At 39.7% G+C, this 14,874-nt stretch overlaps 1 protein-coding gene across 1 annotated transcript; it reads left to right on the top strand.

The window, feature by feature from the left end:
* Positions 1-11,301: 11,301 nt before the first annotated feature.
* LOC134205286 (uncharacterized) lies at positions 11,302-12,775 on the top strand. The gene is made up of 2 exons (XM_062680410.1): positions 11,302-12,463; positions 12,535-12,775. Exons 1-2 carry the CDS (start codon positions 11,411-11,413, stop codon positions 12,541-12,543), a joined length of 1,062 nt encoding a protein of 353 aa, XP_062536394.1. The 5' UTR covers positions 11,302-11,410; the 3' UTR covers positions 12,544-12,775.
* Positions 12,776-14,874: the final 2,099 nt, after the last annotated feature.

Below are 14,874 nucleotides of genomic sequence, written 5' to 3'. Positions count from 1 at the left end.
CCCCTCAGGCGTAGTGATGCATTGCCTTTATCGACTGTGCTATCTGAAATTTCTGATAAGATAGATATTTAATGCATATGTTAATAAATTCAATTTGTAAGAAGACAAAGATTTTATTTTTTTATTTTTATCGAATAAAAAATAAAAAATATGTCAGGTGAATCTTCGCTGATTGAGAAACACTGAAACTGCAAACAAGAAAAATGCAAAACACTGCTTTCGTATATATTGTTCGTTTGTGCAAAAATTTTAAACAAAGATTGTCGCCGCGAAACAATTATTGAATGACAACAGAAACAAGTAGTCTACTATTGATCAAATTTAAAATTTCGTTTGCGGTTATATCAAATTCATTAGTATTGGCCCAATTACAATAATTCATTAAGAAAAGATAAATAGTTGTACTGTTCATGCTAATTAGTCTGACTTTTAAATCAGCAATTTTTTATTCCTCGTGATCTGTAGAATAGCTTCAAGTATCGACCTACACCTACCTACCAGTTGCAAAAATAAATATATATATCTATATTTACATACCACAAATTGTAGTGCTACCATTTACCTACCCATAGAAGGGCTTGGTGGACACAGTCACTGAAAGAATTTCAACGTCCGATAGAAGCCGAACCGCCGGAGCGCCTTGTAGTTTGCGGTGTGGTACTTTAATATAGATACAATTAACTATCATTCAAGAGTACTGTTGCTGCTTAAGCTACATGTAGTACCGCTGTGATACATATAGATCATGAGGGTGCGGTCGCTTTGGTCAAAATATGCGTTGCACTCTGTTTCTCTATATCTTAATACTAGTTCGCTGGATGCTGGCGGTCGGTATATACATATCAAGAAGGTAAATATCTGACTTTAAATGTTCTTCGAGGCAGTCTAGGTTAGAAAGCGCAACGCCGCACCCAAAACGGGTTGAGTAGACATCAATGTGACTAAGAATAGAGAAGGCTTTTAAAAATATTCGGAGCCCTTGAATCGAAATTTCCAAACTATATTTTATGCATATTCACAAGGCGTCCTGATGCTTTTTATATGAGAATATCCATTAATTAGCATTGTTGACAAGCAATCAATAAATGCCCTTAATAGCATAAAGGTCTTTGTCATCAGAACTTTACTGTTAGGCCTCTGCAGGATCGTTGCTAATAGCCATCAGAAAAGTGTTATATTCATTACTTCAAAATTTCTTGTGTTTTATGCCAGCTACTATTGCATCTCGTAATCTCGTTAATTGTTTGTAAATGTTTGACCAGAGCTATCTAAGTGGCACAAAGATGGGGCAGGAATTGAATTCTCTTTATAAATGTGCACAACATAGGCTTAAATTTTCTATCATCCCGAGGATTTAAAATATGATTTTTATCTTCAAAAATATATGGTACTAGATGTATACCCAACCGGTGATTGTAAGATTTTAACAATTCTGTATAAGAATCGAAAATGCAAAAATGCTAGATTCTTATACAAATATTGTATGAGACCTTACAATTTTGCAAACTTTTCTAACAATTTTTATGTATGAGCTTACATTTTTTGTATAAGAATCTAACAATTTCGCATATGCCCAGTTTTTATACAGGCGACCCCTTTCAGTTTCACGGTAACCGGGCAATCACTGGAAAATGTTGAAAGCTTCCAATATCTTGGTAGCCAAATGGCGTCAGACGACAGTACCAAGATCTACATATAGGGATACAGGGCTGTTACAATAGTTGCGGATTTCGCGGATTAGCTCTTCCTGTCGCTAAAATTGCGGTTCCTTGATATGTTGCGATTTTAGAATTTTCTAAAATTGATTGTATAAGTTTGGAATGCTCATGTTTTTTTTATGTGAGTGTATGAGGATTAAGCAATATTTTGGGATCCAAACACATTATATCCTAATTATATTTTAGTTATCGTATGATTGTTGGTTGATATATCATGCTGAATATGATCATATTGTAATTTTGCACTTGTGGGACGCCAAATTGTGTTTAAAGGTTAGTTTTTGTTTTTAATTTATTTGGCAGTGGTTCCCATGAATTTTATAGCGAAAATTGCGGATTATTATTAAAATTTGGGGAACGGCGCTTTGTCTATCTTGTCTACGCTTCTGCCATTCAGCGATCCTAAACTCCTCGTCGAGTATTGTAAAAGGTTACCTGCATGTCATTTGGCTAATTCGTCTAAAACTTTTCCAGAAACCTAAGTACAGTCTTTTTTACGCGGTTAGAATTCATTAATTTCTCGGTTAACCTCCAACATTCGAATGCATCGAACAGCATCGAGCAAAAGTTTAATATTCAAATTACTAACCTGTTGGGGCCCTCCTTAGCCGTGCGGTAATACGCGCGGCTACAAAGCAAGACCATGCTGAGGGTGGCTGGGTTCGATTCCCGGTGCCGGTCTAGGCAATTTTCGGATTGGAAATTGTCTCGACTTCCCTGGGCATAAAAGTATCATCGTGCTAGCCTCATGATATACGAATGCAAAAATGGTAACCTGGCTTAGAAACCTCGCAGTTAATAACTGTGGAAGTGCTTAATGAACACTAAGCTGCGAGGCGGCTCTATCCCAGTGTGGGGATGTAAAGCCGATAAGAAGAAGAACCTGTTCACAGCATGTTTATTCACTTCCCGTGATAATGAACATGTTTCTCCAAAGAGTCCTATGAATTTCGGCTCGAATTATATCATAAATCAGCAGTTTCGTGCTAATTTAATAGCCTATTCAGATTACGCCAATAATGACATAATAATTGGCTTTTCAGGGTAAATACGCTTTATGATGTCATTATTTACGTAATATTCCATACATTTTGCGTTGTCAAAAGATACCCGCTAAAAAGAGTCATAAAGAATTTATTACGAACAATTATTACGAGAGAGCTTTCGTTCTAACTGGGATGCAGGGAGAAATTCAACAAAACAAAACTGACAAGCGTCACGCTCTCTTTGCCAGAGAGAAAATTCTCTCTGTTTTCATTTCGTTTCGTAGTTGACAGTCATGCTCTTTCTGTCGCAGCAGGGTCGAATGCATGTTAGATGGAAATCTTCTGACTGCTGAAGAATAACTCGGATTGTGATGGTTTTGTGGAAAGCATTTTATATGATGAAAAATAATGATGATAATTATTTATTCTCCACTTATTCAACATGAATTGTTTAAAAAACAGATGCTCTCTAGAATTAACATGAAGTATTTAACTTAAACCTAGATTTAATAGAACAAATCAAATAAATTTTCAAAGTTCAAGGGCCAATGCGGAAGACAATTTAAAACGTAGGAATGGTTGTAAAACGAATATATTTGATGAATAAACATGATTTCATAAATTGTTTCAATTCTGCTCCTTGAATGGCTTAATATACTTTGGATTTCAACATTTTTCACGTCGGACAACTGTACGATTTGAATGGGATGTATATATAAAGTAGAATAACCTTAAATAAAACATGGATTTGTAATGCATTAATTCATCCAAAATCCAGTTCAAATTATATCACATTCACACGATTCGATTTTGTTAGAAGCTGTATCATTGATTGTCGAGTAGAACGCAATGGTTCAGTATCCATTTTTGAAAAAAAAATTAAATTGCTGAGTTGCCCTTCATACATGGAGATACTGGTGGAAATACATTTTAGTTCGATAATATTTCTTGAAAATTGGTCCAATCGTCCTTTTTTATTTATTTGTGAGAATTCCCAAAAGTATCTAAATTTTTCTATCAAATCTCCGTTCGATCATAGTACAGAATCAAAATACTTTTTAAACTTAAAAATAAATTGAGGAATAGTCTGATTCCCCGAAGAACGGCGCACCCAACTAATGAATGTAGCTTCGCTCATTATCCTTAATGAGAGCTTCAAATATTCTTCGAAAATCCCTTTTCATATATTTTTTTTATATTTTTTTTCGTAGAAACTTTGTTCAGAAAAAAATGTTCGATTGTCGCCACACAAATGCTTGATTTCGCAAATTAAATTTTAAAACTCTCCTTGAATTCAACCCTGTATTAGCGTGCAAATGAGGAAACATGGAAACGTCAAGATATATTATCTTGCTGCAGTCTGAACACCTCGTAATAATTGGATACCCTCTCACTTGACAAAGTCATAAATAGCCCAATCTGAATAGGCTATAATAGCCGTTCGCGATTTGGTGGGTTTATCACTGCACTTCACTTCTTCTCAAAGGGCATTTAAAAAATCAAGTTTTTACTCACTTCTCCACACATGAGCAGCCCGAAATGTTGATAGAATGCAAATTAAACATCACTTTTTGAAATCAGTTTGAACCGAAAACTTAGTAAAAACTGCCAGTTTTGCCCGAAAAAAAAACGATGAAAAACTGATCGCGGAGCGAATGTAAACACACCACATGGCACCGGCAGCAGCAAACTAATAATTAGGGTGGTTCAAAAAATGATTTTTCTCAGCCACGCTCAGTTATCTATATACATAAAAATGAATTTCTGTCTGTCTGACCCTTATAGACTCGGAAACTACTGAACCGATCGGCGTGAAAATTTACATGCAAAGGTTTTTAGGGTCGGGGAAGGTTCTTAAGATGGTTTGAGACCCCTCCCCCTTTTAGAAAGGGGGGCTCCCATACAAATGGAACACACATTTCTGCTTAACTCGAGAACTAATCAGAGAGTAAATCAATTTTAGGCGAAACAAAGTTCGTCGGGTCTGCTAGTGATTCATAATTTGGATGTCATCCGATGGTTTGGGCTGATTTGAATAGAGGCTTACCGTGCACAGGTCGTTTTAGGTTTGTATGGAAGTTTATATGGCGAGGTTGAATTTTACATTATTCTGATTGTGGCACTCCGTTATTGGGCGCTGCATGGGGGTGAGCGGGGTATGAAAATGCAATTTTTTGCGTTACGTAATTAATGGACCTTGCCACTTGTGACCGATTGGCCAACTAATGATTATTTAAATTGACCAGTAAATCAGTGAACGATGAGAATTTCATGAGTGTTATGTCTATTTGCCTGTGGTGCGGTTTTCGTTCAGTGAAGTCTCTGGAATGTTGCTTTCAGCTATGTTGGTACTCTTTTCACCAGCGTTTGGAGAGGAGGCACTGTAGCCAGTATAATGAAAGGTTCAGTTTCCCATACTAGTTTTCATACAATTGAACCGGCTTGTGCTCAACCAGTTTTTGTTCAAATCGGTTTTTGGAGGACACTCGGAGTGAGTTTACCTGGAGTAGGCTGTGCGCGCGGATCGTCGTGTTATAAACTGCTGTCAGGATCTCCCATTTTTTTTTTACATAATTGTTACGTGTAAACTGGGGAATGAAGCGTTACTGATATCAAGGATACAAGCCGGTAGCGTAACATTTTCCTCCGAATGTATAAAGGCGCTTTGAGGAGAAACTTTGGATTACGAAGTTATCAAGTAGCTCTGGAGCCGCCATAGACTGTACGGACGGGTTCGTAAGCAAATCGACCTATTTGGGTACCAATCTGGCGATCAGACTTACCTAGGAAGAAGATAGACGACACCAGAAGGAACGCAAAAAGTGAGGAAAGTGTAATCTCTAAGATAAACATACAGGCTAGGTAGGCCCCGTCAAAGGTAAGGCAAGAGGTAGTAGGATCGACAAGCAGCATCTTACTAACGACTCCATCAGGTTTGTATCAGTTTCTGTAGTTATAATTATAGCCATTCTTTACACAAAACACATACCTACAAATCTGTTTCTAAAAATTGTAGAAGTTTACCAAAAAACTGTTGGTCTCGATGGTTTAATTTTGTGTATTTTTTGATTACTTTTATTTTCGTGATTTCTTATTAATTCGGGTATGTGGGAAAGAAGAATTTCGTACTGTTTTATGTTTGAAGCAGATCTTATTTGTAAATATTTTTCTTTTATTAGATATTAGTCTTCAGGTTGTCTGTATTGCACAGCAGATTTGTAGAGAGCTCACGAGGTACATATTCTCCATGGTTTATAAATAGGTTAATAAAGCGGGGAATGTAATTCTACATAAGTATAAACCACCTTTTAACGAAGGTTAAATTTGGTTTAATTAAATGTTTATTTTTCTTGTTCAAACATCCAACATTATTTTCAATATTTTAAGTATTTTCTTTATATTCTGTTTTCCACCGTATTAATTTGAACATTATTTAAAAACATCAACTATATTACATTCATCGTATACATTACATTAATCTGATTTTCAATATATTGAATTCATTATCGTTAAACTAAGCATACTGGACCAGACGGAACATTTAACTTATCATCTCCGGATTGTCAATATTGAATCTTTGGTCGGATGGCTGTTGGAGACAATAATTTTATAATTCTATTTAATGGATTTTATCTAGTATGACTTTATATCAACCAATCAACAAACAATTCCATACAAAAACAAGTTTTAGAAACATTTTTTTTTTCACTAATTAACATTTTTTAGAAAGTTTATGTATATAGGTATTACGCCGTTTTATCAACTATCGTGCTTATCTCGTTATATTCATCAAATGATTATTAAAATAATCTTTTTTTTATTTCTTTATTATTTTTCCTGACATACATTTTATTGTGAAATCAAAATAGGACCAGCAATCAAACTTATTTGAATGGCCATTTATGGTCTTTGCTCACAAAACTGCTGAATATATTATATTTTAAATATTTATGACAATTATGAAAAATTGGTACATGTGCAGTTCTACCCGCTAAAATCAGCCTATTGAAAAGAATATTGACAACATGGATGTTTTTGCAAAAAATTTAATCCTATTTTGAATTCCAAGATGGTTCACTGCCGTTTAGAATATTTTTATAAATGTACATGTACCAGGCAACGAAATTTCCGGTTTCTGTTGCATTTTGTTCTCATTAATAGTGGTATAGGTATCATACAGTCTGCGTTTTGACTTCAGAACTGTATATTATTTGTCAGAATATACCTGGAACATCGCCACGTATAATCGCAATTTGAAAACGTATATTAATATGAGTACATAATTTCAATTGGGATCGTATAAGGGAAGGGAAAATTAATATATTTTATATTCTTTCTCGTTTCAGAGAGAGCGAACAATGGCGCTTAAGCCTGGGCTAATTACCTGAGCAACACAAGTCAGACTAAAATGGTTGCAGCAACTTGATAGTGACCAAACCTAGTCGCATATCCGTTGCAGTAATCTATGTGGGACATGTGTGCTACTTGGGTAGCCAGGGCAAGTTTAATAGCTTCGCCCCATCCCAGGACACAATTAACAATGGAGTGACAAAAATTTCTTAGCATGGTCACTCCAACGTCTATTTAAACGCATTATATCATTTTGCTTATGATGATATTCCTAAACTATATTCCCTACCAGCCATCCAACTCCTTGGCATCTATGAGGGCGTCGGTGAGTCGCTGGCCTCTCGTTAAGTAGATGTCATATCATCATTTCCTTCCCTTCCTTAGTAACAGAGAAGATGGGCGTGGCCGGCAATGGTAGCTTTCATGCTTTATCATTTTGACCCCAATTGGGTTGCTATTAAATCCCAAATAGTAATCCATAAGCAGTTGGGGTAAGAAAGTTAAAGAAAATACGTGACAGCTATCAGTATGCAATCTACGAAATACTCTGTTACAACGCAACGCACATCGGTTTTTGGAGGACACTCGGAGTATGGAACGGAATCAAGTGAGCGTGGTGGAGCTGGGTCGTTTTTTGAACCACCCTACTAATATTCTTTGTTGTTTTTATAAATACGACACCAATACTACTACAGTATATTACAGTTTTCATTGTACCAATACTTTCAAGGCTTTGTTTTGGTACTCAACCCATCTTCACCTTAAGTGAGCGTCGTGACGTATCCAGGGCTCTATTTGTTGCGGACCTTCTGCAATCCAGAATTGCTGGCCCACATTTGCTCTCCCTGATTAATCTGAATGTTCCCTACCGTCAGCTTCGACCAGTGACGGAACGGTTGACATTTCTTTTTATCATTCAATCTGCCACGAAGTAAAAGAAAAACAAAAACACGGCAGCCGCAGCAGCAGCCACGACCAAGCAGACGACAGTCAGCACATGATTTTATTATTTTCTCTCCCCACAATTAATGTTTCTGTACGCTCATTTCACGACGTATGACCGTTTTTTGTGGTAAATGATTATTTCTTTACTCCTTGCTCATTTTTGGGACTAGAACTAATGAATTAGTACCAACGGCTAGCATTCTTTCTAGGCTTTGCGCCACAGGCAATTAAACTCGATTCTGTTTTGTTTGCGCTGCGCACGAACCGAAACAAAAAATCTGCTGACTGTACCGACGGCTCGACTCTCACGCAGCAGCAGGCAGGAACATACAAACAGTTTGCCTCATCGGTAAAAAAAATGTCACAATGAGGCGTACATTTTTTTGGAAAACTGTTTCGGTTTGTGCGGTGCGTGAAATTTGACCGGATAAAATGTAAACATTCGCATAATCACAGTGTTTTACTGTACATTTCCCGACACTGGCTTCGACTCAATTCATTTTTGATCCTCCAGGGTGCTAGCACAAATTATGGGCACAATGAGCCATTCACTAGTATGTGCCGCATTTTTAATCGTTGTGCAACTGAATTTGATTTCCATATCTCTCGCTCCAACCTTCGGAAAAAAGTTTTGTCGAATACTTGCCGCCCCCCAAACCAATACACTCTAGTTTAATGTTAGTCAGGATATTTAGTACTAAGAATCTGCAAATTGTAATAGTTGTTTTAAGTTGTAATTTCTGTGGATATGAAAAGAAGAGGAGGTTTTGTGCCCGTTGGAGCAAGGGATATGCTCTACTCCAGCGGGCTTTTCCCTGCTCCAAAATAAATAAATAAATAAACTTCGACGTCGTGGCGCTGCATGAAATCTGCTGGACAAAAAGATATTTTAGTTACTAGATAAAGATTGTCGCTTCGGTTCCCTTTGTTCTGCTGTCCGAAACATGTGTGGTACATACCTGTCAAATCGTATGGATTTTCCTTCTTTGACATTTAGCTCCCCTATCCTCGCCAGCAAAAGATGTTCCGGACAGCGACGACAGCGACAATCTTTATCTAGTAACTAAAATATCTTTTGCTGGACAGGACAGAAAGTGTGGAAAAGCGGGCATCGAGCGGCTATCTTCTACCAAAGCTGTGGCACCCCCAACGAGCTGGGAACCGACTTCAAAGTGCGGGGCAAGATGCGTAAACACGTGATTGGGTGGCAGCCAATCAACGCAAAGATGTGCAAGCAGAGGATAAAAGGCCATTTCTATAGCATCTACAGCATCATCAACGTGCACTGCCCACACGAAGGGAGAGCCGACGACGAGAAAGTAGCGTTCTATGCACAGCTGGAGCAGGCATATGATGGATGCCCACTGCTCAGGTAGGAAGGGAGGAAACGTATCGACCGGTCATCGGACCGGATAGCCTGCATACCGTATCGAACGACAACGGCCAACGATGCATAAACTTTGCAGCCTCCCGCGGAATGATAGTCCGAAGTACTTTCTTCTCCTGCAAGAATATCCACAAGGCCACTTGGAAATCACCTAACCCATAAACGGATAACCAAGTCGACCACGTGCTGATCGACGTTAAATTCGTCTCCGACATCACGAACGTACGAACTTACCGCAGTATGTCTGCGCTCAAAACTCTCGACGGTGTACAACACGCGTTGGAGTCGTCCACCGCGGCAAAACATTGGGCGGTTACAAGACGGTAGACTAGCCCAAGACTACGCACAGCTGCTGGAAGTGGCACGGAAGAGCAGCTAGGCGCAGCGTCTCTTGAAGATGGCCGGAGAGATAATCGATCCGCTTTAAATTCGAACATTGACCTATCAGGCAGAGTTGTAGATAAACCTTCGCAATAGAAGTCCGCCATACAACACATTTTGAAATTAAGCCTCTGGAATGAGCTATTGGGAAACTACTAAATGATCGAACGCAGATTACTAAATGATCGATAACATCCTTGGATTGACCCATAACGCCGTAACGCTTCGGCAGGTTGTTACCGGACTATGGCCTACAACAATGGATGCGGTTTCATTCTACGCTTAGAATTAGCATCAAAAATATTTATAGGATCAGCTTGAATTAAAACGTATCATGCAACGGTACGTTGGCTCACGTTATCGCTTATATTTATGAATTCTATAAATTATCACTTACACTACTATCCGTTTGGACCAAAAATAAATATGAATTTCTTAAGAGATTTCAAAAGTCATCAAATTTTTGTACAACTCAAACTAATTGTACTAACCTAGCCGAAACTGTTCACATCTCGACATCGATGACCACCTGTGCGTCTACCTAGTTCCGGGCATGGGAGAGTAGAGAGAGAGTAAGAACCGGCAACAGGGGAGCACGACCAAACATAGGGAAGACGGGATCAAGCAGTGAGGATTAAACAATCGACTAGAATAGAGATGATCGGGTTTCACATTTTGTAAACCCGAACCCGACCCAAACCCGATGTATAAATTCCTTTCAAACCCGGATCCGACCCGTACCCGACAATTTTTGCAAACCCGATCTGGACCAGAATTTTTTTTTGGCGGAAAACTCAAACTAGATATTTTTAATTTCTTATTACACTCAAAAGGATATAGGCCCAAACAACGAACAAGCCTTAAAACTACCAGAAGCGAATAAAAAAATATTCAAAACTTTATTTCTTAAACTAGTATCCAACCAAGAGCCGACATTTTATCATCTCACAAACCCGTACCCGACCCGAACCCGACATTGTTCTAATTTTCCAAACCTGAACCCGACCCACGTGGCGAGAGAGTGGCAGCGGAGGTGTGGAGGTGAGGCCTCCTGTGAGGTCCGGCGGGACTACCCCCGCTCACAGGTTGGCCCAAAATCCGATCCGCAGCCACCCCGCTCACGAGCCAAGGAACGTCATCGGAAATAGCGCTATAGCCACCCCGGGAAGCTACGGACTCCGAAGGGCCACATTTCGACGGCCGAGCGACTCGGAAAGCCCGCTGTGTCTTGTTATGAGTTTTCCCGAGAACGTGTGATGCCGGCCAGAAGGAAGAGTAGCACTGAGCTAGCCGCAAATTACAAGGTACAAAAAAGCTCGAATGAAATGCGCACGCTAATCATACTGTAGTGTTCCGTGTATTCCGATTTATGTGTGTATTCAAACCATCCAAGCTACGATTGTCGTGCTTCTGTTATGTTTGATTTCCATTCAGAGTGTAATCCGTTACGATTTAGTGTGTTGTTGAGTGTGTGGGAAAAAATCCTTTTTGAAAAGACCTTGGATCATTAGACTCTGAAATGTAAAACTGAAAAACCGCGTGTGCTGAAGAAAAGAATAAAAATCCATCCGAAAAAATAATCTGGTTGTTTAATTCGCTTATTACAACTCAGAAGTGGGATTTTTCATCACGCGAAAGTCGAAATGAGTCGTTTGAACCGCGAAGATTTAATCGAGTGGCTGCAGCAACATGAAGTGGAGTTTCCGCCGTCGGCCACCGTGCGCCATTTGCGAGCTCTTTACGAAAGTACGAGTGGGGCCCGGGGCGGAGTACCCGAAGAAAATGATTCGCAGAGTGAGCAAGATTTGGACCTGGAATTGCGCACCTTGGAAAAACGGAGAAAGATTCTGGATTTACGCCGACAGCTAGAAGAGGAGGAGGCGCGCATACAAGTAAGGCAGCCGGAAGTAAAGGACGTCACGGGTTCCATTATACGGTTTTCCGGAGGAGACACTTGTGACGCAAACCGATGGATTGCCGAGTTTGAGGCTACTTGCAACACATTTGGAGGGAATGATGCATTCAAGCTCCGATGTATACGTCAGCTGATGGAACCGGGAACTGAGGCCGAGTGGTTCCTCAGAGTGGACAATTCTTTGAACTATGGTGACTTTCGTGCAAGTTTTTTGGAGAATTTCGGCTATCGTTTTTCGGTCGCAGAGATCGTCGATAAACTGCGGAAGACTACATTCGAAAAATCGAAGATGACTGTGACGGGTTACATTCTTCGAATGCAGGAGATAGCATCAAGAGCTAACATCGACGAAACTCAAGTCGTTCAGTTAATCATCGATGGATTCCAAGACCGTTCGGCAAATATTGCCGTCCTCTACCCAGCACGGAATCTGGCACAATTGAAGCAACTCTCTCGTCGGTACGTTCAACTACGAGAACTGTACGCCAACCCTACAACGCAACGGTCAACAACTTCGAAATCAAGATCCGAAGGAAGAGTGGACATTGTGAGATGCTACAATTGCTCGGGTGTTGGACATTTGTCGGCGGATTGCAAGGAGCCACGACGTGTTGAAGGGTCATGTTTCCGTTGCGGATCTACCCAACATCGATTGAAGGAGTGTTCAAAGCCACCGCCACGAAATGGAAATCAGGTGGCTCTGATTGATGACTTCCGGCGAGATGCCGGTGGTAATTCACCTGCCGATGAAGCAGCAGCAACACTATCTGAACTCAATATCGTAAGTATTGCTTTCTTAATTGACAACAAGCAACAATGTAACACTGTTATTTCTTTATTTGACACTGGCAGTCCAATTAATTTCGTCCGTAAATCGATGATTCCCCTTGTATGCGATCCAAGAGACCGCATAGATTCTGGATACAAGAGTATTGGTAACCAACCTCTGTGCACCTACGGAATAGTTAGTGCAGTTGTAACATTCCGCGATCGGAAAGCATCGATTAAGGTACACGTCGTACCAGATAATTTCATTTGCGTTCCTCTACTACTGGGACGAAGTTTTCTAGAGAAAGTTGGTGTAACTTTGTATGACACTAAATTTGTTAAGTTTTGCAGTGCTAAGACTAATGTTGAATTTGGACCACATGAAAATCAAATAAAATTGACGGAACAGTGTTACAGTGCGCATTTGATCTTTCAACTGACATTGCTCGATTACCTGTAAAATACTCCAAATACGACGATACGTCTCGCCTCATCCCTATGCCTTCTGAACATCGTATCACAGAGTTGCCCAAGCATAGTTTTCCGATTTTTACGTCACCTGGTTCCGTTCCATTCCGTTCCGAGAGTTGTCCCATTCCGAAAATTGATTTAGAAAACTGTGTTTCACCTGTCCAGTTATGTTCCGTACCTGAAGTGTTCAATATTGATACGGTTGACGATGAACAAAATTACAATATAAACTTTGAGCTAGATCGTCGTACGCGGGATGTTATTTGCCAAATCATTGAGCGAGATTATGTAGATTGGGAATCCATTCCGGCTGTAGAGCACAATTACGAAATGAAACTCCGATTAACTTCTGATATTCCGATCAGTTATGCCCCTCGTCGATTATCGTATTCTGACAAAAAGGAAGTAGATAAGCTAGTGGATGCTCTATTGAAGGAGAATATTGTTCGCCCAAGTGATTCGCCTTACTCATTTCCGATTGTATTGAGAACCAAGAAATCTGGTGAAAAGCGGTTGTGTATCGATTACAGGTCATTAAATAAAATAACTGTACGTGACAGTTTTCCGATTCCACTAATCGACGACTGCTTGGAGCGGTTAGAGGGCAAGAATTATCATCAAGGTCAATGGTCAATGTTTCTGAAGAGTCAATTCCGTTCACCTCTTTTGTAACTCCGAGCGGGCAGTACGAGTATGTTAAAATGCCGTTTGGGCTGCGGAATGCTCCAGCCGTGTTCCAGCGATTTATTAACAGAGTGCTTGAGCCATTTCTGAAAGAAGGGTCCGTTACGGTATATTTGGATGACGTTACGTTGGCGACAAATACTATTGATGAACACATGCACCTATTGAGCCGTGTTATGCGACGTCTGGCAGAGTATAGACTTGAAATCAAATTCAAGAAGTGTTTATTTTGTTACACTGAAATCGAGCTGTTGGGTTTTACAGTCAATAAGAATGGGATTCGCCCTAATAATACGCATTTGGAGGCTATTAAGGGTTTGCCATACCCGTCCGATGCCAAAGAGTTGAGCAAATGTCTTGGTCTGTTTTCGTATTTCCGTCGTTTTGTTCCGTCTTTCTCGTGTATGTCGCAACCACTACGTGATTTGGTCAAACCTGGTGTAAAATTTGTCTTTGATGAAAAATGTAAAAGTGTTTTCGAGTCTCTCCGAGACAAATTGATGTCCTCTCCGGTGTTGGCTTTGTACTGTCCTAATAGAGAAACTGAGTTGCACTGTGATGCTAGCTCCGAAGGTTTCGGTGGAGTATTGTTGCAAAAACAGGCAGATGGAAAGTGGCATCCAGTTGCATATTTCTCGCGCCGTACAAGTGCCGCCGAATCACGCTACCATAGTTTTGATTTGGAAACTCTGGCAATTATCTACTCTCTTCGTAAGTTCCGCATATATCTTGAAGGCATTCCATTCAGAATAATAACTGACTGCAATTCTTTGACTATGACTCTAAATCGAAAGAGTCTCAATGCGAGGATAGCTCGATGGGCTTTGGAATTGGAAAACTACCACTACACGATCCAACACCGAAGTGGTAAACTGATGACTCATGTCGATGCTTTAAGTCGTTATCCCATTGCTTCCGTTCAAACTTCTGAGAATTCTGATCAAATAATTTCAGCTGTAAGCCCAGATGATGTCTTCTTTCAGTTGCAGATTACTCAAAACCTAAACAATAATATTGTCAAGTTACGTGGTGAATTAGAGATGGGTCCAGTTAAGAACTTTGCGTTGGAGGATGGACTGGTTTATAGAAAGTGTGATAATGTCGATAAGCTTTTACTGTATGTTCCAAGTGAAATGGAGAACAATATCATACGCCTAGCACATGAGAAGGTCTGCCACCTGGGAGTTTCTAAATGTCTAGATCAGATAAAGATGCATTACTGGTTTCCGAACATGAAGGATAAAGTTTCTCGATTTATCCAAAACTGCG

The sequence above is a fragment of the Armigeres subalbatus genome, chromosome 1 (assembly GCF_024139115.2).
Source record: "Armigeres subalbatus isolate Guangzhou_Male chromosome 1, GZ_Asu_2, whole genome shotgun sequence".
NCBI classification, from domain to species: domain Eukaryota; kingdom Metazoa; phylum Arthropoda; class Insecta; order Diptera; family Culicidae; genus Armigeres; species Armigeres subalbatus.
This window is presented reverse-complemented; position numbering and strand designations above follow the sequence as displayed.

Bases quoted from the DNA above. Each gene is read 5' to 3' on its own strand.
- LOC134205286 (XM_062680410.1), top strand. From the start codon at position 11,411: ATGAGTCGTTTGAACCGCGAAGATTTAATCGAGTGGCTGCAGCAACAT.